The sequence below is a fragment of the Drosophila persimilis genome, unplaced genomic scaffold (genome assembly GCF_003286085.1).
Source record: "Drosophila persimilis strain 14011-0111.01,24,50 unplaced genomic scaffold, DperRS2 tig00000431-arrow-pilon, whole genome shotgun sequence".
NCBI lineage: Eukaryota > Metazoa > Arthropoda > Insecta > Diptera > Drosophilidae > Drosophila > Drosophila persimilis.
The window spans coordinates 5,377,924-5,403,500 of NW_020825312.1; the positions used below are offsets into that span (position 1 = coordinate 5,377,924).

General features: G+C 47.3%; 6 protein-coding genes across 6 annotated transcripts; 4 read left to right on the top strand and 2 right to left on the bottom strand.

Annotated features, from left to right (window-relative positions):
* Window positions 1–4,358: 4,358 nt before the first annotated feature.
* On the top strand, window positions 4,359–8,082 carry LOC6597061 (protein argonaute-2). The gene is made up of 9 exons (XM_002022150.2): window positions 4,359–4,445; window positions 4,516–4,572; window positions 4,884–5,503; window positions 5,574–5,662; window positions 5,743–6,349; window positions 6,417–6,758; window positions 6,819–7,466; window positions 7,536–7,906; window positions 7,979–8,082. Exons 1-9 carry the CDS (start codon window positions 4,430–4,432, stop codon window positions 8,067–8,069), a joined length of 2,841 nt encoding a protein of 946 aa, XP_002022186.2. The 5' UTR covers window positions 4,359–4,429; the 3' UTR covers window positions 8,070–8,082.
* A 48-nt stretch (window positions 8,083–8,130) lies between these two features.
* On the bottom strand, window positions 8,131–10,317 carry LOC6597060 (T-cell immunomodulatory protein). Its single transcript, XM_002022149.2, has 2 exons — window positions 10,104–10,317; window positions 8,131–10,045 (listed from the first exon to the last, which is right to left on the bottom strand). The coding sequence occupies exons 1-2, from the start codon at window positions 10,297–10,299 to the stop codon at window positions 8,445–8,447; spliced, it is 1,797 nt and encodes a 598-aa protein (XP_002022185.1). The 5' UTR covers window positions 10,300–10,317; the 3' UTR covers window positions 8,131–8,444.
* Window positions 10,318–10,748: 431 nt separating this feature from the next.
* LOC6597059 (DCN1-like protein) lies at window positions 10,749–11,986 on the top strand. Its single transcript, XM_002022148.2, has 2 exons — window positions 10,749–10,812; window positions 11,057–11,986. The coding sequence occupies exons 1-2, from the start codon at window positions 10,810–10,812 to the stop codon at window positions 11,900–11,902; spliced, it is 849 nt and encodes a 282-aa protein (XP_002022184.1). The 5' UTR covers window positions 10,749–10,809; the 3' UTR covers window positions 11,903–11,986.
* A 229-nt stretch (window positions 11,987–12,215) lies between these two features.
* Window positions 12,216–21,626, top strand: LOC6597019 (microtubule-associated serine/threonine-protein kinase 3). Its single transcript, XM_026989962.1, is given in 9 exon segments — window positions 12,216–12,280; window positions 13,115–13,873; window positions 13,945–14,492; window positions 14,561–16,360; window positions 16,433–16,829; window positions 16,909–17,276; window positions 17,349–18,539; window positions 18,630–18,972; window positions 19,064–21,626. Coding segments are annotated over 8 exon segments (6,516 nt in total). The 5' UTR covers window positions 12,216–12,280; window positions 13,115–13,218; the 3' UTR covers window positions 20,278–21,626.
* A 180-nt stretch (window positions 21,627–21,806) lies between these two features.
* Window positions 21,807–23,835, top strand: LOC6604634 (probable Ufm1-specific protease 2). The gene is made up of 2 exons (XM_026989421.1): window positions 21,807–21,882; window positions 21,941–23,835. The coding sequence occupies exons 1-2, from the start codon at window positions 21,844–21,846 to the stop codon at window positions 23,726–23,728; spliced, it is 1,827 nt and encodes a 608-aa protein (XP_026845222.1). The 5' UTR covers window positions 21,807–21,843; the 3' UTR covers window positions 23,729–23,835.
* Window positions 23,836–23,977: 142 nt separating this feature from the next.
* Window positions 23,978–25,545, bottom strand: LOC6597018 (general transcription factor IIH subunit 4). The gene is made up of 2 exons (XM_002022145.2): window positions 25,253–25,545; window positions 23,978–25,186 (listed from the first exon to the last, which is right to left on the bottom strand). Exons 1-2 carry the CDS (start codon window positions 25,543–25,545, stop codon window positions 23,989–23,991), a joined length of 1,491 nt encoding a protein of 496 aa, XP_002022181.2. The 3' UTR covers window positions 23,978–23,988.
* Between the last annotated feature and the right edge of the window lie 32 nt (window positions 25,546–25,577).

Here is a 25,577-nt window from a genome sequence, read left to right on the forward strand (position 1 = left end):
GGGCAAACCCCAATTTAATCAAATTTTGCAGCAATTATTTTTTTTTTTTTTTACATCTTAGTGCAATTTTTTGGCATAACTAGAAATGCAGATGTTTCGCGCTTTTTCCGCGGCGTTAAAAAATGAGTCATTCTAGTTTAAATTAGTTGAATTTATCTAAAAAAAAGAAAAATACTTAAGCGAAGTTTTAAGCGTAAACCGATGATTTCTTATTAAATCGATAATACGAGTACTATCTATACAAAATATTTTAGGTATTTTAATGTATTTTTGTTTATGTGTGTGTAAACCAAGCGGAGTTGTGCAATTGTTAGTAAAATTAAACAACAAAGAAAAACCTTATAGAAAAATATGGAAACACACTGAAAGAAAAAGCTTGTGCAATGACAAAAACTTGACTATAAAATTCGTTAAAAAATAAACAAATAAGATACGATAATAGCAATCCATTTGGAAGAGTAAAAGCGTTTTGAGATGTTTATACACAAAAGTACAGCAGTTTTAATGCATATTGTAAACTAAAATTGAAAACGATTCGAACGAAAACCAGAAAATATACACAAAAAAATTGTAAAACTTTTATGAGTGGTTGCTGTAGTTTGGAATAAGCAAGTGCAATTCAAAATAAAACGCAAACAACCATTAGAACAGCACCGATATGCGATATTCATCTTGCCTATTGAAAATGTTACTTGCTTATCCCCTGGAACACCGGAAACGGGCTCTGCCATCGAAGTCTCCTACATAACTAAATGGCCGGACTAGGTGGTTGTATCCACCAGATATGTCTTGGCAAGCAGGGGGTACTACAGCTCTGTGGAGTTCCCAGCCATCGAGGGGTCGGGGGAAATGTGGGGGCGCAGGTCCATACAACTGTCGGTCACTCTCACTGTCGGACTGGGCATCACCAACAACACACATGTGCCGCAGAAAACCCTGCAGCATTTAATTTACAACAGTTTGGACCGCCTCTTTCACACTGTCATACGATAGTGTTGATTACACTATGCAACTTCAATTGGTTAATAATTAATTGTTAGCGTAAATCCGTAGCGTAGTATCCATTGCTTTTTGCTTATATCGATATGATGGATGAATTTATGTATGAAAATCATCTAATCATCAGCTTAGCAAGTTGTGCTGGTGAATGCGCCCTATATCTTCGACCAGACGCAAAGACGCATGACGCAGCCCTAGTGTAAACAGCCTATTAGTGTAGAATTTATTTTTATAACTGCTGCTTGTTTTAGAGTTCATGTAAATATACTACAGCCTTTTGTGATCTTATCGCTGCATAAAAACGTAATGTGTGCAAAAATAATATGATAAGTGTTAACAAGGGGTTCTCGAAATATATATTCCGAATGTATGTACATATGTGTGTAAGCCGATACTCCGTATGCATCCTAAAACTATTCGCTTATTGATCAGAATCAAGCTAATAATATACATATGCACATAACGATGTACTGCCTTCGAGCTTCGAGCCCCTGCACTTTTTGAGTACCTGGTATGAAAAGAGACTGCTAAATTTGTTCGCAATCCAATACCGTATATCTTAAATCTATAAACGAGTAATTACCCAAACATTTTTGGAGTTTCTTATCTTTGGAGATCCTTTATAGCCTTCTGAGTCTATACGCTACTCATTCCTGACCGTTCAATTTACTTTTTTCGTTGATCATTTGTGTATGCATCCAATATTAAACTTTTTATAACTTGTTTGAACAGTTGTTCCAGTGTCTCGTAGTTTACACGAAAAAGAGCAGTCTAGAATGATTTCATACAGTCACCACAAAATGATTACAATTAATACCTACACATACTTGTGCAATTCAAATTGATTGTAATCATATATTACACAACAATATATACATATGTATGTATGTACATTTATGTATATATGTTCAACCTTAACAGGCATGCAATTCATTCCTTCTTAGTCCAAAATGTGTATAAAACGCACATGGAGCTTGCCACCTACTATGGAATATAATTCCAACAATGTCTGAGAATAGGGTACGACAATCTGGATACAAATTTTTGTACATATTGAGTGCTAAATTTCTAAGCTAATGGTCCTGATATTTTAGCGTGTGCGCAGGGGGCTTGCTCCCTAGCATATTATAAAAATCTCGTGTCCCGATGTTTGTGGTTCTGTTCCTCAAATTCATGCTTCAAAATTATATATTATTACTCCCAGAAGAAAGCGTTTCCGACCCCATAAGATATACACATATGTATGTATATTCTTGATCAGCCAATAGACGAGTCGATTGAATCATATTTGTCTGTCCGTCCCGATGAGCGCCTAGATCTCAGAGACTACGAGAGAGGGGAACCACACTGACTAAGTGTCGGGTATATATGTAAAGCCCCGGCCCTAGCCACGGCTCACAACGTTTCCCCTCGTTTATTAATACAAAAATTGTATTATTGGTATATTTTTACGGTATATTTTAAATTTCGGTATATTTCTGAGGTCAGACGCTCATAATCGAACGAAAACATGAGTCGTAATGGGCTATAGAAAGAGGTATGGACAACAGGAAAATAAACTGCCAAGCAAATTGCAAGATTTGTATGAACTCACCTCGCGTGTGAGGACAACATACTATGAAGACAAAATCGGCAAGGTACATTGGGCAAATTGGGTGAAATTCACTTGCATGCGTTGCATTTTCTGGACCGTGTTGCCTGTTGTCCACTTCCTCTTTTTCCTTCCGTTATGTAGCAAATGTGTAGCCAATGTGTAGAATACAGGCAGCACAAATTTTTTATTTCATTATGAACATGGATATTACTATTTCAAATCTAAAAACAAACGAGGGGGAACGTTGTGAGTTGCTGCGGACACCGCAACTCTACGGTTATACCCGATACTAAGTCAGTATGGCTCTCCTCCGGCAGACGCCGCTAATATTAAACGACACGACAAAGAGTGCGTGCGAGAGAGACAGAAAATCAGTCTGAGCGTGACGTCGGGCGCTGCGTAGCCACTGCAAATTGATTTGTTCCTTTTGGCTATAAAAATGATCTGATCTGATCCAGATTCAGCAATCTAATAGATATGGTCATTATCTATGATTCTGCGTTTTTAGTTTTCTCAAATCTGCAATATTGTGGATGCAACAGATTTTCGGCCTTTGTGGGGGCGGATGGGGGTGGGGCGAAATTCTGAGATATACGTTTTATAGTGACATCTTAAAGGAGTGTGTGTACCAAATTTGGTTACTCTAGCCTTAATAGTCTCTGAGATTTGTGGTTGCCTCAGATTTTCGTCCTTTGCGGGGGCGGAAGGGGGTGTGGCGAAATTTGGACAGGAAACGGTCAAGGTCCGATATCACAGGAGTGTGGATACCAAATTTGGTTGCTCTGGCTTTTATAGGTTCTGAGATCCTTGAACTCATATTTTGCAATTGGCAAAACCGACCATGAAACCTGTGTGTTAGAGTGAGACAGAGCGAGAAAGAGTGAAATTGTTTTCGTGATTCTGGCTGTAATAATTATACGATCTGGTTCAAATTTTGCACTCTAGAAGATATAGTCATCTTCTACGATTCTGCGTTTTTAGTTTTCTCGTATCGTCGAAATTGTGGATGCCACAGATTTTCGCCCTTTGTGGGGGCGGAAGTGGGCGGGGCAAAGTTTTGAAATATTTTTGGAGCAGTGACATATTACAGAAGTCTGGATCCAAAACATCGTTGCTCTAGCTCTTATAGTCTTTAAGCATTAGGCGCTGAAGGGGACGGACAGACGGACAGACGGACAGACGGACAGACAGACAGGGCTCAATCGACTCGGCTATTGATGCTGATCAAGAATATATATACTTTATAGGGTCGGAAACGATTCCTTCTGGACGTTACACACATCCACTTTTACCAAAAATCTAATATACCCCAATACTCATTTTGAGTATCAGGTATAAAAAAACCTTCTTTGGCATATCAAAAAAAAATTAAAAGTATCAAAAAGGCCACTTTTTTACGCACAAAAATTATTCAGACACTTTTTATTTTGTACGAAAAAAACGTATTGTCCCAAATTTTTTCTGATTTCAATATTTGGTGGGGCCGCACTTAGCTTCAATAACAGCTTTTAGACGTCGGGGCATACTTTTTACCAAATGATTGGTTTCATTTGGATTAATTGTATATACATATGTATTAGAATGTAAAATCTGTTGTATCGATAAATCCATCACTGCGTACATTGTTTAATATTGTTTATAATTTATGATAAATTCGTTATAAAAATTTGTTTTTTGGTAGCACTGCACGAATAATTAATTGGGATTAATTTAATTGATTTTCGGTGTGACTTGAAACCGGAACGAACAGAACCTGTTTAACTGCATTATAGTGCAGCAATACGCAATCAGTTGCAATCAGTTAGTTGCTTTTTCACGCATCAGAAAGTCTCAGACATGGGAAAGAAAAATAGTAAGAATACTAAAAAATTGTATTATTTAGGTAATGTTACTTACTCCATCGTATTTCATTAAAATCTTAGAATATAAGGAGGCTGAGAAGCCTGTGCCCCCTGCAGCACAGCCACAACAACAACAAGGTAAGTGAAATGCACTACAAATGTACTACAAAAAATCTAGCATCTTCTATATGCATATGTTGTGTGTACATACATATGTATATATAATATGTAACTTCCATTCCTCCGATAAGCATTGTAAATACATATGTACATACATACGTATGTATGTATGTGTGTTTTCAATATCGGGGGAATCACGAAATTCGCCGAGCCTCTGATGAAATCAATTTGGTGTGGGCTGACATGTGCACGAAAGATTTCACTCCTTTGTTTAGTGGAAAACACTAGATTTTAATATTTTTCTTGTTTTCCACTAAAATTATGAGCAGCTGCTGGTGCACCGGGTGCTCAGAACAGACCCACTCAACCCGCTAGACCCCCAGCCACTCCCACTCCATCCACAAGCTCCGCCGCTTCTGGGTCCCAACTACAGCAGGGAGGATGGCGAACACAGGACAGTCACCAGCAGCGCTCTCAGGCCGGGCAAGGCTGGGACGGACAACTAAAAGGACCGCGGCAGCCAGGAGGCAGTCAACAGAGAGGACCGCAGAAGCAAGGAAGCGGACAAGAGAGAAGACCGCAGCAGCAAGGAGGCGGACAACAGAGAGGTCCGCAGCAGCAAGGAGGTGGACAACAAAGAGGACCACCCCAAAAGCAGGGTGGCGCGGCTCTGCCGCCTCTCCCAGCAGGCACCATGAAGCGTGGAACTTTGGGAAAACCAGGTCAAGTATCTGTCAATTACCTCGACGTTAACTTGGACAAAATGCCAGCTGTGGCCTACCACTACGATGTGAAGATCACGCCAGAGCGTCCTAAGAAGTTCTATCGTCAGGCATTTGATCAGTACAGAGTTGAACACTTGGGCGGTGCGATTGCCGCATTTGATGGACGTGCATCGGCCTACTCAGCTGTGAAGCTAAAATGCAGCTCCCAGGGCCAAGAAGTGAAAGTAAGTGCTGTTGTGTATTTCGCCGAGCTTGAGGAACCTTTGAAGTGAATATTGCTTTCTTGCCGTCCAGATATTAGATCGCCACGGCCGTACCCTGACTTACACTCTGGAAATCAAGGAGACAGAGGACTCGGAAGTCGATCTGAACTCGCTGAGAAAGTGAGTGAACCGTTATATTGAACCAAATGTGTCGGCAGAGAATCGGCATAATGCAATTTCCCATTTTTCCATTTTTTCAGCTATATGAAGGATAGGATATATGACAAGCCCATGAGAGTTTTACAGTGTCTGGAGGTTGTGTTGGCGGCCCCCTGTCATAACACCGCCATACGCGCCGGTCGCTCGTTCTTCAAAAGGTCAGAGCCCGGTAAAGCCTTTGATCTGAACGACGGCTACGAAGCTCTAGTTGGACTCTATCAAGCATTCGTGCTTGGCGATCGCCCGTTTGTTAATGTGGACATATCGCACAAGTCCTTTCCGAAGGCCATGACGATCATTGAATATTTAGAGCAGTATCAGCGCAAGAGAATTGACAAAAGCACAAATCTTGACGACAGGCGTTACAAAATCGAATCATTCCTAAAGGGCATGAATATAGTATACGATCCGCCTGCCTGTTTTGCCAGTGCCCCTCGCGTCTTCAGAGTCAACGGGCTTTCCAAGTTTCCCGCTAGCAGTCAGAAATTTGAGCTGGATGGGAAGCAAACGACGGTTGCAGAGTACTTCCGGTCTCGGAAATATAATTTAAAGTATCCGAACCTGCTTTGCTTGCATGTTGGGCCGCCGTTGAAAAACATTTATTTGCCTATCGAACTATGTCGCATTGAGGATGGGCAGGCCCTGAATGTGAGTTCAACAAGTTCCTTTCACTGAAAATAATTTCGTGATTTGATTTCTTTACATCGCATTGCAGCGCAAGGATGGAGCTAATCAGGTGGCGGCCATGATTAAGTATGCTGCCACTTCCACCAACGAGAGGAAGGCCAAGATCATCCGCTTGATGGAATATTTCAGGCACAATTTAGACCCGACCATCAGCCACTTTGGCATACGTCTGGGCAGTGACTTCATCGTCGTGAATACACGCACGCTCAATGCGCCTCAGATTGAGTACAAAAACAATTTGGCCTCGGTAAGGAACGGTTCGTGGCGCATGGATCGCATGCAATTCTATGACCCCAAGCCAAAGCCACATAAATGGGCTATACTCTACGGTAAGATTGACTACATGAGTGTGGTCGATTTTCAGGGCATGGTAAGTTGTGCACGGCTGGAAGCAGAATTTCACTCAGATCCTGACTAATTTTCTTTGCAGATAATTCAGCTGAGTCGCACCGTCAATATGTGCCTGAATGACAACGCCGAGATACGGAATTACAGTGATGAGTGTGAACTGGATTCTCATTTCCTTGATTTAAAAAACAATCAATTTGATTTGGTGTACGTTATTATACCAAATTCCGGGTCCGTTTATGATGTCGTGAAGCAAAAGGCTGAGCTGGAGCATGGAATTCTCACACAATGCATCAAGGAGAACACAGTCCTGCGTAAATGTAACCTGCAGTGTATTGGAAACGTTCTGCTTAAGGTCAATTCCAAGCTAAACGGCATCAATCATAAGCTAAAGGATGACCCCCTCTGTCTGCTAAAGAATGCGATGTTCTTGGGTGCTGATGTAACTCATCCATCGCCAGATCAGCGTGAGATCCCCAGTGTGGTGGGTGTTGCCGCCTCCCATGATCCATTCGGGGCTTCATATAACATGCAATATCGCTTGCAACGCTCTGACTTGGAGGAGATACAGGACATGGAGTCGATAACTCTTGAGCACTTGCGTGTCTATCATCAGTTCCGGAAATCCTATCCCGAGCACATTGTCTATTATCGTGATGGCGTGAGCGATGGTCAGTTTCCCAAGATCAAGAAGGAAGAGTTGAGTGGAATTTGTGCGGCCTGCACCAAGGTAAGTTGAAGTCTTGCCTCCCGAAGCCTCATCATTTTCGATCGCTAATCTCCCTTCGTCTCCTATCAGATGCTCATTAATCCCAAGATTTGCTGCGTCATCGTGGTTAAGCGGCATCATACACGCTTCTTTCCGAACGGAACTCCATCGCTATACAACAAGTTTAACAATGTTGATCCGGGAACGGTCGTCGATCGCACCATTGTCCATCCCAATGAGATGCAGTTCTTCATGGTCAGCCATCAGTCGATTCAGGGGACGGCCAAGCCGACGCGTTACAATGTGATTGAGAATACGGGCAACTTGGATATAGACTTACTGCAGCAATTAACATACAATCTTTGTCACATGTTTCCCCGTTGCAACCGCGCAGTGTCTTATCCGGCTCCGGCATATTTGGCACATTTGGCTGCGGCACGTGGACGTGTCTATCTCACTGGGTGCGATATTAATGTTATTATTGTTACGTATATTCGTTTTGACGGTACATATCTTGACTGCTTCTCTTACAGCTGCACCAAGTTCCTCACTCCAAAGGAGGAATACGAAAAGCGGTTGATTGTTCCACAGTTCCTGAAAACGAACCCCATGTATTTCGTGTAGGCAGAACAGTAAATACGGTTACATTTACCCTTTTGCCAATAAGAATTTAATTCAAACATCATTATTCTTTATTAATTTTTTATTTTATCACATTTCTTGAACCATAATCGTATATATCATATGTAAAGGGCACACTCTACTCCTTTCATTAGGAGCTTCGATGTGAATGACGTCTTTAGTGGCTCCAACAGAATATTGTTATTTTTTTTTCAACTACTAAAGACAATTAATGACTTATTTATGTAGCTTCCAATGCAAAAATGTATAGAAGTCCTTATATTGGGCATATTACACAATTTAAATAATAATAATAAAATTAATCAACTGTCTAGGCTGACACGTAAAGATTTCTTAGTTTAAAGTTATTTTATCGCGTTACATGGCGTCGAAATGGAATCTGTGGGACTCTTGCAAGCGCTCTTGTTTATCCTCTCGCTTCTCTTTGATGTACAGCACCAATATGATAAGTATAATGACCAGGCAAGTGCCCCCCAGGGCCACAACACTCATCAAGATCAATTTACTGGGGGTCACAAACAGCTGAGCCTTCCAGTGCGATGGCTCATCCAGCGGCTTGGGCACCACAATGATCTGCGAGTTCGGAATCAACTGTGTCCAATTGCGCCACTTGCTCCCCAGGCCTACGGCCAGCTGATCTACAAAGTTGGGTGTTCGTCCAAGGCCAAAGCAGGTGTAAGGTAGTTGGAGGGCAAAATAGGATGCCTGAGGCAATTGCACACTGCTACCACACTGCTGGTCGCCATCTTGAGTGGTTGTGCTGTAGGTGATGCGCGGTCCAGGGAGATTCGTTCCATATGTACGCTTCTTCCTGCCCAGAGGGGTGCGACGCTCTGAATTCTGTTTGTTATCCAGTCCCGTCAGAACAATAACCTTGACAAAGTTGGCATCGTAGTCAAGGGTATTGCGGAATGCAAGCGGACGGTAGCTGCCGTTCCGATTCTTCTGGATGAGAATCACATCGAGCACTCCGTCCTGATAGAAATCATAGAAGGCTCCAGCCACTGTGTTGTTTCCCATGGGTGACAGGGCGTTCCAGCGCACCTCAAATGTCCGCTTCGACGACTTCTCGCATGTGGTGCAGGGAACATTCTCCAGCAGGAACGTTTGCATCACCGGCTTAGCTACGTTTAACGGCTGCAAGGTGAGGAGGAGATCGGGATAGCCATCCAAATTAAAGTCCCCGCTTCTGGCCGTAATGGTCCTCAAGTAAACATCACCCGGAACGGGCGGCACCAACGCCCACGTGATGCCCTGGGGATCCCTAAAGTTTACATGGAGATTTCGAAAGTCATTGCCATCGTGGACCATAATTGAGGATTTGAGGCAGTTCGCAAGAATACAAAATGGAATCACAATATTTTGCACTCCTTTCAGCTCAAAGTCCATGAAGACGGCCTGGCCAATATGGTAGTCACTATCGCCAATAGGTTGGAACTTTATGGAGTATTGGTAGCTAAAGTTCTCCTTCATATCTCGTTCATTGATGCCGTACCAGATCTCATAGGAGTCCTGTGTCTGCAGAAATAGATCGGCCAGGAAGTCTTCATTCAAATCTAAATAGGCATTAGCATTTGGAATGGCCAGACTATTTCCGGCACTTCCAGTTGGCACGGCCTGATGGATCACCTCGGGATGCGTTCGGCTGCTGTTAAATATCCAGAATGTGCGCTCCCCAACACTATCGAGACCATATAAGTCGAGGATCATGTCCCGATTAAAGTCAAGAGCCATCACTTCGCCAATGCTTTTGAAGAGAGGCTGCTTGGAGCAGATTATCTCTGTCGTGTTGCCCCAATTGATGTACACGTCATAGCTTTCCTTCTCGTCGCTCTTGAGATTCACCAACACATCCATCAGAGCATCACCATCGAAGTCACCCGGAACAGCACTGACAATCGTCTTGCCAGGGTAGGTGCAATACGGTCCAGGGATGAGTAAGGGCTCCGTGTCGTGACCTACGCCAGGGGAGAGTTAAAAGAATATGGGAGGGCTTTTCCAAATGTATGTAAATACCATAGAGTATCTGCAGCGTTTTCATGTTATCACTAATGACAAATATGTCCGTCAGCTCGTCCGAGTTGAAGTCTCCAAAGGCTGCGACAATGCCCTCTTTGATATTCCCGAACACCTTGTCCGTGATATCGCTGCCATGAGCAATGCAGTCTAGGCTGAGCAGGAGCCCAAGCAGGAGCACTCCAAAATCGAACATTTTAAGGACCTTATATCTCTGTAGCATTCTTTTGTTATTGTAAAATCAATATTGAGTCAGATGTGTTAATCTACACAACACTATTTTCACTATCGATATACTATCGATGGTGTCTAATTTGCAGATAGCTATAACTGGAGTTCTGGCTATTTCAAATATATATATATTCAGCTAGGTTTTTCTATTTTTTCTTTGTAAAACTTATAACCAAAAAATTACCACTCTATGCTTTTGATGTATATCGATACGATACGAAGTTTTGGGCTGGAGGTCCGTCATTTAAGGACTCGGGTGGCAGGTAGAATTAGACAAAATAATGGAAAAGTGTATATATGTTGTGTTTTTAAAGCTGTTTTTTTCTTCTACAGAGTTGGCAGCACTGCTCATTTTCCAAACATCGATAAAACCGATAGCGCTATCGATTTTTCGACAACACTACTCTAGGCCACTAACAACGCAAACGCAGAAAAAACTTAGTTGAATAAACAGATAATAATTATTCAAACAGAAATGGTGAGTAGCAATGAATTTATTTTAAAAGTGCAATGAAATTGCCTTGGCGATGCATAGGCCCGTGTGGGAAATTGGTGGCCTTGTAAGTGCGACGCTGAAGCATCTTCTTACCATTAGTAAGCAGCGCCAGCTTACGCACTTTTGTTGTTGTATTTATGCAATTCGCCTGGGCATCATCATTGTCCGTCTATCTATTATAACAAATATTTATTTATAACTATTCGATTGATTCGTTTATCCGCAGAACAAACTGAAGTCGAGCCAGCATCGCGACAAGGTGAAGAAGTTTATTTCGCTGACACAGACGGGGGAACAGACTGCAATTTTTTGTCTGCAACAGAATGACTGGAAAATGGATCTGGCCAGTGACAACTACTTTCAGAATCCCGAGTATTATTACCGCGAGCTGGATCGGAAACGCATCGAGCAGTTATTTATGCGATACCGCGATCCGAGTGATCCGCTAAAGATTAGTTCTCAGGGCGTGATACGATTCCTAGAAGACCTAGACCTGAAACCCGACTCAAAGCTGGTCCTGATCATTGCGTGGAAATTTCACGCCGAGGTACAGTGCGAATTCTCACGGGATGAATTTACAAATGGCATGTGCGACCTGGGCATCGATAGCATTGAGAAACTCAAGTCAAAGTTGCCATTGCTGGAGCTGGAACTGAATGATGCTGGCAAATTCAAGGATTTTTATCACTTCACCTTTAACTATGCCAAGGATCCGGGACAGAAGAGCATCGATCTGGATATGGCAATTGCATACTGGTGCATAGTTCTGAGCGGACGCTTCAAGTTCTTGGACATTTGGTGCAAGTTCCTCGAGGAGAAACACAAGCGAGCCATATCGCGAGACACCTGGAATTTGCTCCTCGATTTTGCCACCAACATCGATGATCGGATGAGTAATTACGACTCGGAAGGTGCCTGGCCTGTACTTATCGACGACTTCGTTGAATGGTGCCAGGAAAACAATCATCTGAAGGAAGAGCCATCGTCAGGGTGCCAGCAGCAGTCAACGTCCCAAAGGAACATATCTAGCGCTTACCCGACCTCGCATAGTACAAACATGAATTATGGCTAACGAATTGTTAGAGCTGCTATATTCTCATTAATAATAGATTTGCTTTTCCTCTGATTATTCTAAATAATGAAGATATGAAGCAAGGCGGGTACATTTACATTTTCTCTAAAAAAACGTAAAAATAAACAAAACTTAGCAAATGCATTCGATTAGTTTCATTTCTCACGGTTCAAATGATACATCATTCAATGTATCGATTACAGCCCTATCGATGGCGCTGCTGCCTTGTCCGACTCTGCTATCATCACCATGAGTGTGACCGTTTTGCTGATTATTGTTACAACGATTTTTCGCTGTTAAAATTATTAATATTCATTGTAGGGCCTGCTTGGCCCACGAAAGTGGTTTGTTCAACAGCAACAATAGTGTGTACAACATGTAAGGTCATAAGCTAAGTCTCCCAAATGTTCAAGTGTTCGAATGCCGAAGAGACATTGATTTGATTCTCGGCCTCCCCTGCCCTGCTCCTAACCACCGTAATCGCTGTGACTGTGTGTGGGCGGCCATAAAGGGAAGGAGTGGTTTTTGCCTTCAAAAACTTTTGATCTAGAAATCCCTTGCCCTTGGATAGTGGCGACTGGGCTCTGTATAATCAAATTTAAGCAAATAGTCAGCGCGATTGCGAACCCAATTATCATGTGAATAACTCGCTCGTCTCGCCTCAAGTGGGCGAAATTTAAACAAATATAGACACACGAACACACGCAAGAGCACGACCAGACATGTGTGTATGTGTGAATTTATGGTGTGTAAATAAATGCTACTAAACATACCAAAATTAAACAAAAACAAACTTGGGCGCTGATAACCGCAGAAATCGGACTACGACAACGCATCGACGTCGCCGTCCGTGCAGAACATCACAAGATACGTTCCTTTAGCCTAATCCCCGCCCTGTATCCGTAAATGAGCCCAACAGGACGGACAGGTGCTTGACATCCACAATATTTAGTGTATGGATCCGCAATTTGTCATAGGATAACCGAAGAAGAGCGGCACATGCTTTCTTTATTTACATAAGCGTACACACATATGTATGTATTCGTTTGTTCATAATTTTACCCAATTTCCCTTGTTATTTTTCTTTGTGTAATGTGGAAATTCAACCAGACGAGATATGGTGGTTCCTATATGTTCCCGGAAGGATTGGCGGGGAAATAAAACTTGGAAACCTTTGCCAGCCGTGTGCTAATTAATTTATTTACATTACAGCCGCCGACGACATGCCAGCCAACAGCAACAGCAACAGCAACTACACCACCAAAAAGGAGAACAAAAGGCAAGACCGCTAACATCAAAAGGTATAAATCAAGACCATGAGTCGCCAGGACACGTCTTCGTCGTTGTCGGGAGTGGGACCCCGTTCAGCGGAAGGTGCGGCAGCCACAACAACATTGTCCCCAGCAACCGCAACAGAAGCCGCAGCCACCGGCAGTAAAATATCCACCTCAACGCCGCAGAAGGGCGACGATCAAGAGAAGGAGTTCATCAATCGGAGTATGGCCAGCGAAATAGATGCCAGCGACGCCCTGGCCATATCCCTGTCCGTTGATAGCAGCGGCTCAACGGCCTCCACCATGAGCGGTAGTCCTGTGGCCAAGCGTCAACTGAGCACAGCCAATCTTTCACGAATACGTCCCCAGTCGAGTTACTCGGCCCGGGTTCTCATCTTTGACGATTCAGATCAGGAGGCAGCTGCCGCAGCAGCTGCTTTAGCAGCCGCCCCTTCCTGCAATAGCAGCGTAAAGTCGTGCAGCGGCCTGGAGATGCTTCCCACATCGCCAGCCAAGCTGTCGATTGGAAACGATAGCACGAATAGCTCCTCGATATTGAGAAACCTGAACCTAACCAAGAGCTCGTCCGGCGGACTATCGGGCAGTTCCAGCTCATTGCACTCGCGTGGCTATACGGCTCTGCTCCGCAAGATATCCTATCAGCAACACACCAACTCCTTGCGCGCCGTCAGCAGCGGTAAGAGCGGCAATGCTTACGCCCACTGCCCACCCACTCCTACGAGAAATTTTGTTTGTTTCACTTTGCAGAAGCATCCAACTTGCTACGCATGCGGCACTCATCGCTGGGAAAATCGGCTCCCTGTCTCACTGGCAACTATTTCCGTCTTGAGCTGGCTGGTGCTGGTCCGTCTATGGCTCAGGCCAAAAGCCATTCGGCGGTTCCCTCGCCCTCGCCTGGCCACAACATCTCGCGGTCGGGCAGCTGTGCGGGCATTGGTCTGGCCAAGCATCATCACCATCATCTCCATGGTGTGGTGATGCGTGGGTCGGCGGGTGGCGGGGCGGGGTCGGGCTCCACTGGCACTGGCGGCTCCTCCTCCAGTGGTGTCGCCCATCACCGTCTCAGCCTGGTTACGAATGCCTCTGCTGTGGCCTCGGCCGGCGGGTCGCGTGCGCACTCTCCGTACTCGGCCAGTCCCGTGGACAGTCCGCGCCTCAATTCGCCCATGCCATTTGCATTTGCTCCGATCAAGCGGATCGCCTCGTGCCGCGGAGTGGTGGACGGACGTCGCTGGTCTGTGGCATCGCTGCCCTCCTCCGGCTATGGCACCACACCAGGCAGCTCTAATTTATCGGTAAAGTTGATGAGAAAAGAACGAATGAATTTGAATGAATTTGTATCTGATCATACGCTCTGTTGCAGTCCCAGTGCTCGAGTCAGGAGGCACTCAACCAATTGCCGCACAACATTCCGCCGTGCGTCCACGATGCTGATGCTGCCGCTGTTGCCGCCGGCGCCTGCTGTGCCGAGCATCTAAAGCAGCACTGTCCCAGGCATTGTGTTTTGTTGCAAGCCGCTGCCCAGAAGCAGCCACAGCAGCCGCAGCTGCACAAACAGCCCAAGACATCTCAGTTGCAGCCCCAGAAGCTTACGGTTGCAGGTTGCATCAATTGCTGTGCTGATTTGAGCCTCGCTTGTAGCGGAAAGGGTCAGGATAAGGATAATAGCACTTGCTCTGCCTCGAATTCCACGCCAGGCCAAGGCGGCGTCGCCCCTGGACGGTTGTCGCCCCATTTTCGTCCACGCTCCCGATCGTTATCCAGTCCCTCGCGCTCGCCAATTGTGGACAGTGAGATTGCGGTGATGAATACTCTGTACAAGGAGCGCTTTCCCAAGGCCACCCAGCAGATGGAGGAGCGTCTGAAGCACTTTATACATGAGAACAAAAGTGCTGCTTGCAGCAGCTTTCGGGACTCCCAGCCCATAGTGCGGTTTGTGCACCACCAGGTGCTGGAAATGGCCCGCGATTGCCTGCACAAATCGGAGGCGAAGCTGATTACCTCGCAATATTTCTACGAGCTGAGTGAAAATCTGGAGCGATTGCTGGTTGAGACCAAGGAGAAGTCTCCGGAAGCAGCCGCCGAGCTGAGTGGCGTGATCAAAAAACTATTACTAATCATCTCGCGCCCGGCCCGCCTGCTCGAGTGCCTGGAGTTCGATCCCCAAGAGTTCTACGAACTGCTGGAGGCGGCCGAGGGTCATGCCAAGGCCATGCCTGTTATTAAGGCGGATATACCGCAGTATATCATACACAAACTGGGCCTGAATCGGGATCCCATTGCCGAGCTGCAGCAGGAATTGCGGGAAACACAGCAGATGTGCTCGGAGCAGGTCACAGTGGATGCGGACCCACTGCAGCAGGGCGGATCTCTGCTACTCAACTCGCCTCTCACCAGTGCCGCCAAGCAGTTGAGCAGCCTGGCCCTCGATGCCGTCGCTCTGGACTATCCCGTCCACCCCAGTGGAACTAGTACGCCACAGCAGCCGCCACAAACGCCAGTGGCTGCGTGCGACGCACAGCCTGCTCCCAGCTTCGCCTTGGCGGTTAGTCAGCTGAACGAGGCGGGAGAAGGTGCGGGATCGGGATCTGGCACTGGCACTGGCACTGGCGCAGGCACACAGCTATTGCCACACGAAAATGACTTTGACATTGCCAAGCTGATCTCAAATGGTGCCTACGGAGCCGTCTACTTGGTGAAGCACAAGACGACCCGTCAACGCTTCGCCATGAAGAAAATCAACAAAAATAATCTCATTTTGCGCAACCAGGTGGAGCAGGTGTTCGCCGAGCGGGACATACTGTCGTTTGCCGACAACCCCTTTGTGGTCAGCATGTATTGTTCGTTCGAAACGAAGAAACACCTGTGCCTGGTCATGGAGTACGTGGAGGGCGGCGACTGCGGCACCCTTCTGAAGAACATTGGACCGCTGCCGGCGGACATGGCTCGGTTCTACTTTGCCGAAACAGTATTAGCCGTGGAGTATCTGCACAGCTATGGCATTGTCCATCGCGACCTGAAGCCGGACAACTTGCTGATCACAGCCCTGGGCCACATCAAGCTGACCGATTTCGGCCTCTCCAAGATGGGCCTCATGTCGCTGGCAACCAACTTGTACGAGGGCTATATTGACTCGGAGACGCGACAGTTTTCCGATAAGCAGGTGAGCAGGGTAGCCCCCAAAAAGAGAGCTTCAAAATACAACCCCAACCGATCCATCCGCTCTTTGTTTCAGGTGTACGGCACACCCGAGTACATTGCCCCGGAGGTTATATTGAGACAGGGCTATGGCAAGCCCGTCGACTGGTGGTCCATGGGAATCATCCTCTACGAGTTTCTCATCGGCTGTGTGCCCTTCTTTGGCGAAACGGCCGAGGAACTGTTTGCCCATACTGTCAACGACGACATAGAGTGGCCGGACAGCGAGGACTGGCCGGTGCAGTCGGAGGCGAAGGACATCATAACGCAATTGCTGCAGCAGAACCCGCGCGACCGTTTGGGCACCCAAACGGGCGCCATGGAGATGAAGGAGCATGTGTATTTCCTGGGCATGGACTGGAATTCGTTGCTGCGCCAAAAAGCCGAGTTTGTTCCTCAGCTCTCGCATGAGGATGATACCAGCTATTTTGATAGTATATTTCGCTGATAATTTAGGGCTCAACTAATCTGATCGCTAAAGGATCGCTAATGATATTCTTTCTCTTCAAACAGCTCGCATGGATCGCTATAACCATGATCTGGCTGGGGAGGACACAGATGACACGGACGACACTCCCGTCTTCGGCAGCTTCAACTCGTATACGCCGCAATACAGAAAACAGCATTACAGCTGGTCCCGCCACGCGACATCCACGTCAACAACTGCAGCTGATGAGGCGAAGGCCACACCACCACCACCACCCACCCTGACTTGCCTGCCGTCCCGTGCCCAGGCAATGCCAATGCCAATGCCAGCGGCAGCGGCCAGCACCTCGACAGGTGCCTTGCCAAAACTCAGAACGGGAACGGGGGCAGGAGCAGCATCAAACGAGGGAGCTGTCAACAAGTTCTTGAATACACCACAACTGCGTAAACTGGATGTGAGCTTTTTACGAAGAAATATCCAAGGCGTTCCGAATTGCAGCAATCGCATTTCTTTCGCTTCGTTTCAGCTCTCCTCCAGCTGCCTGAAGGTGCCGTCTACCCCAGATGCGGACTATTTGCCCGAACTGTTGCACAACGTCACCATTGGCAACGATGCTGAGCTGCGGATGCTCAAGCACTATCTGCAGCAGCCGACACCGGCTGTCACGCAGCGGCTGCACCAACGGCACAGCATGCCACCAAACACCAACACAACCATCATTAGTACCCCGGCCACTCCTCCGCCAGCTACTCAGACCCAAAGCCAGGCGGCAGCAGGAGCGACAGTCACAGCCGTCGCCGCCGCCGCAACCGCAGCGACAACGGTGGGCAGCTTCTCCCGCAGCACCCCGGAGAGCTCGCAGACGGACAGCGACGACTTCTCGCCGCAGATCAATCGCAAGCGGAAAGGAGTTTGCGCTCGGGATATACTGCCGCGCTTCTCCATTTCCATTGAGGATGAGACAATCTCAGCGGGCAGCTCGTCGACTGAGAACATGATTTTGCCAAGAGAGCAATCGCCGCTGGCCTTGCAGCACCAGCCCAAGTCCATGGACGGCACCAGCAGTGGCAGCATGAAGCACCATCGCTCGAGATCGATTGTCAAGTCCGCCTCGGCCTTGGGTCTGTCTCTGATGACGTCCCTGGACAATAGTCAATTGGCCGCACAGCTGTGTGGAATTCAGTCACCAGGTGGAGGAGGCAATGGCTCCAGCACGGCCAGCTCCAGGGATACGTCCCCGTGTCGAGAGCTGTCGCCGCTGGTGACCAACCTGAAGCCTCCGATCATTATTCGACGCGGCCCTCGAGGTTTTGGCTTCACTGTCCACACAATACGCGTCTATTATGGCGACACGGACTTCTATACGATGCATCATCTCGTCATGGCCGTGGACGAGGGCAGTCCGGCCTTTGAGGCTGGCCTACGGCCGGCAGATCTCATCACCCATGTAAATGGCGAGGCCGTGCAGGGCCTGTTTCACACGCAGGTGCTGCAGCTGCTCCTCAGCGGAGGCGAGCACGTCACCTTGAGGGCCACACCGCTGGAGCACACCAGCATACAGAGCGGCGGCCGCAAGCGTGATCTAATGCAGAGCAAGCTGGCCAAGAAGGGCTTGAATCGTCAGAAGAAGCAAACCAAACGGGAGCACGATAAGAAGCGAAAAACCTCGCTGTTCCGCCGGATAAGCAGCAAACGTGCGAACGCGGAGATGCAGCAGGTGAGTCATGTGAGTCATCATCAAGAGAACCATCAAGTATCCGCTAATCCAACCTATGTTTCTCCCTTCCCTTCTACCTTCTCCCGACAGTTTTCCGCTGGCACCAGCTCACCCACCACTCCATCGGCCAGGAACCTGTCGCCACTAGACTCTTCGTATCACAGCAGCAGCTGCTGCCAGTCGGCAGCAAACTCCTCGTCACAGTCCACTTCACCCTCATCCTCGTCGCCCAACACGCCCACAGCCACCAGTGGCAATGGGGGCTCGAACAGTGCTAGTGGTGGATCTGCATCTGTCGCTGCCGCTGCCCCGGCTATACCATCAGCTCACTGCGTGCAATTGCCCTTGGCCCAGCCCCCTGCGCAGGTGGTGCTGCTCCCACATGTGGGTGCTGCTGTCGGCAGTAGCCCCACCTCTGTGGGAAATGTCCCTGGTGAGTGCGATTTTCCCAAGGAAAATTATAAACAATTAGACACAAACATGCTCCAGAAGAAATATACTCCAATTTGTTTGTGTGTTTCTAGTTTCTCCCACCGGCGTCGTTCCGCAGCTGTATCAACGTCCATCTACTCTACATGGTCTTAAGCACAAGCTTCATGCCGCCACCGCCGTGATTGCAGGTGGAAACAGCACCAGCAATCCCTCCGGCGGACTGAAGACCTTGCACACCTCGAGCAACAATTCGCTGCCAAATCGTAGGAAATCTGTTGGTCACATTCCGCTTTCCCCACTGGCACGCACACCATCACCCTCGCCTTTGCCGTCGTCGCCTACGCGGTCCCCGTCTCCGCTGGCCTTTCCGTTGGTCGGTCATCAGCCGGGGGCCTCCAATACCACGCAATCGTACAGTCCGGGGAGCACGCTGCCCACCTTGCAGACGGCGGTGAATGCCAACACCAAGAAGGGTGGCTTTGCTAGGACCAAGTCGGCCGAACCGAGTTCTCCTCTGCTGCGTCGCGCCTTGTCGCCGGACCGACTGCACCCCCGCAGTGCCGAAACAAAGATTTCGCCTCTCTGCTGCTCGCCGCCCATCAAACAACCAAGTCATCAGCGGGTGGTGACCACCACTTGGAGATCAACATCAGCACCCACTGGGGGCAATGGTGCAGCACCTGGCGGAGGAGTAGTCGGAACAGGAGGCAACGGAACAGCGCCACAACAGCTGGTTCCCTCAACTGAGGAATCACAAAGACAGTCCGTGGCAGGGACTGGTGCTGGTGCCCCAGCAGTGGCTGGCGCTGATCCAAGCTCGTCCGCCGTCGTTACGTTGGCCAGCTGCGAGCTGCTGCCCCGAATTGCCGAGGAGAAGGATTCACCCACCAGCACCCAGGACAGCAGTAGTGTGTCCGAGGGATTTATGCCCGCCATAGAGGAGTACACTGAGGGGGAGTCATCGTCACCCACACAGACCCTGGAGAAGCCGGAGAAGATGAAGGGCAACAAGCAGGAGCGGGAGACTGTAGGAAAGCCCAAGAAGGTTGAGTTGGGTAAGAGCTTTTTCCACTATCAATGATGCGGACCTGTTGGCATCAAAGCTGCTTTTGTTTCAGTTAAATCTGTACTAGATTCTGCCAAAACCAAGCCCATGAGCAGTGGCTGTAAAACTTCGATGACAACGACAAAGCCGGCCAGCCCCAGTCTGACCATATCAACAGCACCACGCAAGGAGCCAACGGCTGAGACAGCAACCGAAGCTCCCACAACTGCAGCCACTTCCACCGCCAAGCAAAGGAAGTAGCGCCAGAGAAACGGTGGATGTGGGTGCGGATGCTTATGTTTTAAATTTAGTGTTTAAATGTTTGTCTTAATTGTCGGCCCAACTAGTGAGTGGAACGCAGCATTGGCAGTGGCAGTGGCAGTGGCAGGGAAGGAGCAGCCGCAGGAATTCAACATACAGTTAGGAGCAAAAGTGAGTACATACTCATAATCACTGACTTTTGCCGCCCATAGCAGCCAAACGAATAAAGCCAAGCAAACACAATTTTTTCCCCATATAAATACTTGTACTCTAAACAAATAAACAATAATTACAAGAACGAATAAGAATTTTCCTAAGAATGAAAAATAAAAAACCAAAACAACTCGCACCTACTCACTTTTGCACTTTTTATAAAATCGAAGGAAAATCATAATATTTACATTTTGTGCATAGACCCATATTAGATATTACTTTTTTAATATGGTTTGGAAAGCTCTCTATCAAATTCCCAAAAATATCTTTTGGAATACGATTGCATTCCGCATCTGCACGTCCCCAGAGATCGCCTAGGTTAGATGGCGCTGATTCGGACCGCCCAAGCCGTCGTTTCACGATTGACCATAGATTTTCAATCGGATTAAGTTCGGCTCTTTGAGAGGTTCTATGCACAAAATGTTGATATTATGATTTTCTTTAATTTTTATAAAAAATGCAAAAGTAATACATGCGAGCTTTTTTGATTTTTTATTTTTCATTATTTAGAAGTTTGTATTCGTTCTTGTATTGCTTGTTTGTTAAGAATTCAAGTATTTGGATAGGGAAAAAAGTTTGTTTGCGTGGCTTTATTTGTTGGGCTGCTATGGGCGTCGAAAGTCTGTGATTATGAGCTTGTACTCAGCTTTGCTCCCCACTGTATGCATAACGAGGATTGCGTTTTAACATTTTTTCGAAGTAAGCCTGTTTTTGTTCGCAAAACAATTTTAGCAATGAAATTAATTAGAAAATTTGGAAAACTAGTAGAGTGTAGTCGTATGTCGTACGTAACCGAAGGAAGGAGTCGAAATAAGGAAAGCAAAACTGCTTTAAAACTCTGAATATTGTAAACGAAAATGAAACGAGAGAACCACAATAGGATGTTGCGATTAACGCAAACAAAGAGTCACCACGCAATTATGTATTGTAAATAGATGTGTAACATTGATAGACCTAACCATATTTGGATGATAATGAACAAACAAAAACGAAAACAACAGTCAGTTCGAGCGAAGGGCATGGAAAGAGGATGAGGTCTGCTTACGCAGGTAATATTTATAAAAACTTTTGCGAATCTATACACTATGCCTAATTCAATATAAATAAATGTTATGTGTGTGTGTAATATAAAGAAAGATTCGTTTTTCCTTAATAGTTGGTTTTCCTTCCGATTTAGGTCATTAAAATTCTTAAAACAAACAAATAGCTTTTTTGTTTTTGTTTTCGTTGTATTTGTTAGTTACTTTAGCTTCATCGATAGTTATCGGTGGCTGTTATCGATTCCCAAGTTGCCAGCTGTACAACTGCAACATTTTCATTTTAAGTCTTCAATTGTCAAAAAATAAATATAGTATGCTGCCCAAACTAAAAATTTCTGCCTTCCTACTCAAGGTAAGAGGTTCGAAAACTTTAGAGATGCCTGATTGTTAAACTTGTGCGTGTGTTGCAGCGGCTGGAACGCGTCAAGCAACAGAGCAGTGGTTGTTTATACGGAGTATTCTATGGTGACGGCACACTACTTCTGCTTAGCTTCAACCTGTCAAATGTTGGGCAGCTAAACTATGAGCAAATCCAGCACAGATTCCCTGCCGAACTGGATCTCTGCGGCCTGGTGAAGTTCGGTGACTGCACGGATGCCGAAGCGCATCTGAATGAGGTCATCAAATCGGTGGACATAACAGACAATCCCATATTGCTAAAATGCGAGCTGGGCACCTTGGTGGGCATGCGTGCCTCCTTCTTTGTGCACGGCAAGTTGGAGGAGGTCCCCTACGATGTCATGGACAGTGAACAGCTCTACAATGACTTTTGCTTTACGCGTTTGCAATGTGGGTTTTACTTGCAAACAGCTGCCACGCCTGAGTGTGTGGCAAAGGAGATGCATGTATTGCGAAAGCGTGTAGCTGACGGCAACCTGGTGTTCAAGGTGCCACACACAAACATTTACATCCACAGCTGCGGACCCATGGACAATAAACTTAGAGGTGAATCCCGAATAAACGATCTCGTTCAAGCCATTCCCATCCCCAGTGGCAAGGAGAATGTGGTCGCCGATAAAAAAAAGTCCAAGACAGCGGCTCAGACCCAGCTGGCCAAACACTTTGGGGCCACTGGATGTGAATACGACCTAATCAACATTGACGTGATGCGTATTCGAACTCGTGACCTCCAAGCTCGAGACTCTCCGCCACATCCTGCTCTTAGTATTGCGGTTACCACAGAAGAGCAGACCAGAGCTCAGGTCCCACTGGAGATAGAGGCCATGGCTATGCTCTGCAAGAACACCAAGCTGCAACGACTGTACGATGTGCTCATCGAGAGCATTTGCCGCGCTCTCAGACTGTTCGAGCAAAGCCTGAACGAGCATTTGGCAGAGTCGGAGGGTGGAAGTCTTGCGGTTCCTCGGAGCCATCACTTCTATCCGCAGGGTTTTGGACACTTTTTGAGCTGCGCCTATCTGGAGGGGCTGGGCGACGACGAGCCGATCATGCAGGAGAGACGCAAGCGACTCCATCGTCAGTTTTCTTTGCCTGTTACACGTCCGTACTTCAGAAGAGCAAACCAGTGCCACTTTCAGGGTGAGGTCGATGATGCTCCATGGACTCCACTCCTAAACACCCATGTGGGTGTCAGGCCCAGTGCTGTCACCGATGGAAAGGAGTACCTAGTCAACGGCAACTATCATTACTATCACTATCTGCAACAGCAGGTGCAGGATAAGGGCTGGGGCTGTGCCTATCGATCTCTGCAGACCATCTGCTCGTGGTTCGTGCTACAGGGCTATACGAATGCACCCATTCCAACACATTTGGAGGTACAGAAGTACCTGCACAAAATAAACGACAAGCCGTCTTCCTTCGTGGGTTCCTCCCAGTGGATTGGCTCAACAGAGATCAGCATGTGCCTGCAGGGATTTCTTAAAGTGGACTCCAAAATTCTGCATGTATCCTCTGGAGCGGAGCTCCCCACAATCGCATCCGAACTGGCCATGCACTTCCAGACCCAAGGCACACCGGTAATGATTGGCGGCGGTGTCCTTGCCCACACCATCATTGGAGTCGATTATTGCGTACAATCAGGCGAAGTGAAGTTCCTAATTCTCGATCCCCACTACACGGGAGCCGATGAACTGGCAACTATCCAAATCAAGGGCTGGTGTGGCTGGAAGAGCATGGACTTTTGGAGTAAAGGCAGCTACTACAACCTCTGCATGCCCCAGAGACCGATTTTGTACTGAGCTCCAGGGATCGAAGCTTTTATATTTGCATTTAAGGATGATTTTGCGTCAAAATTTTATGTGGTTTCATGTGTTGTTTTAATTTTAATATGAGTTTGTGTACAACAGCCGCCGCTGCGTTCTTCTCTTATACATGTAAACCTTTATACGTACATATATCGTATCTTAGATCGGTATCGCTTTTATCTCTCCCTCTTATTGAATTATATTAAACCCCGTACCCTAGAAATTATGTTACTGAAAACTGGTACTGCGAGCGGCTAACCGCCACCCTTCGAATACTTCTTCCAATAGCGCTTGACATCGTCGTGACCATGCTTCTGCACCACCATGGTGCGAGTGCGCTCATTCTGCCAAACCAAGACATGGATCGACTGCGCATAGTCGCGCAGAGTGACGAAATCGTTCTGGGAGAGAAACTGATTGTAGACCACTCCCTCCGTGTATGTAAACCGGTTGCGCTCCATCTCCCAGAGCTTGATTTGATCCACAACGGTGGGCGGCAGGCAGGACTTTGATTGGATGGCCGACTCCACTAGTTTCATGTTGGGGTGGGCGTACTGCTGCAGATAGGAGACAATCTGTTCTGCGGTGATGCCGCCGCGTAATGCCTGACGCACAGAGTCGCGGGTGAGCACGCCCACGACCAAGTTGGGAAAGCGATAGAGCAACTCGGTAAACAGGCCCAGGACCGCCACTTGAAGAGGAGAATCCGTGTAGGCATAGACGCGATAGTTTGTCTCTACCACAATGTAGCCACTGTCCTGCATGGCCTCCTCGTCTGACACTGTCATTGTGGTAGCCGCTTCCTTGCTGGTCACGTTTAGGGCAAGACGAGTGGGATAAAACCGGCCCTCCTTGCGTTTCCGCTGGAAAACCAAACCAAACTCGCGCAAATGCTGCAGGAAGGACAACATCTGGCTGTTCATGCCCTCTGAGCTGTAGTCTCGACCGAGGGTGGAGAAACTGAGCTGGAACAGCATGGAAAGACACTCCGGAAGAGATACTCCCCGCTCTTCGCATGTATCCAAATACTGGAGCATGAAATGCCAGACCTGTGCACGTGTGTCCAGCAGCAGGAACTGAAACCCTTGGCGGGTGATTGTAATTCCGTCTCGCTCGTCGCGCTTCATGAGATTTGCATGGAGTAGAATCCTCACAGCATCCGGACTGATCGCTTCTGCATCGGTGCCATTACGGTTTCCCGTTCCCACCATGTAATGAAGCACACAGCGCCAGCGCGACATGGCATAGGAGTCCAGGAAGGCTATGTCACGTGGCTTCGAGTCTTTCTCCAGTGTATTGGTCATCGGCCACGGCTTGCCGCCGCCCAAAAGAACCTGGCGAACGCTTTTCTTGAATGTGGGTGACAGCTCCCATGCAGACAGGCCGCCTGGTATGGCCGTCACACGCCAAACATTTAGATCCGAGAGGCAGCTGGTGGCCTCGGTTTGCTCCCTGCAAAAGAATTGAATTACTAAAGCGTCGATTGGCAGGCTTATCGCCGCGGTTTCTCCAACTCACTTGGCAAATCGCTGGGCCCCCCAGGAGGTGACCACAGCCTGTGGCACCGGCTGATCCACGAATAAAATTCGTATAATGAACTGTCTGGCTAGTTCGGGCAGCTCCCGGAACACGGCTAGGCAAATCGGCGGATAATTGTATAGTTTCTCCAGCGTCTCGGCAGTCTGGCGAGTGCGAAGATACTCCTGGAAGTCCTTGCACTCCAGATTCGCCGGCCCCTGCACAAGGGGCACAACACTATTGCTGCTGCCGGCACTGGCATATCTCCCAGATTTTGTGTCGGCCATGGCCATACAAATTAATTCATAATCGCATCGATAGCCCG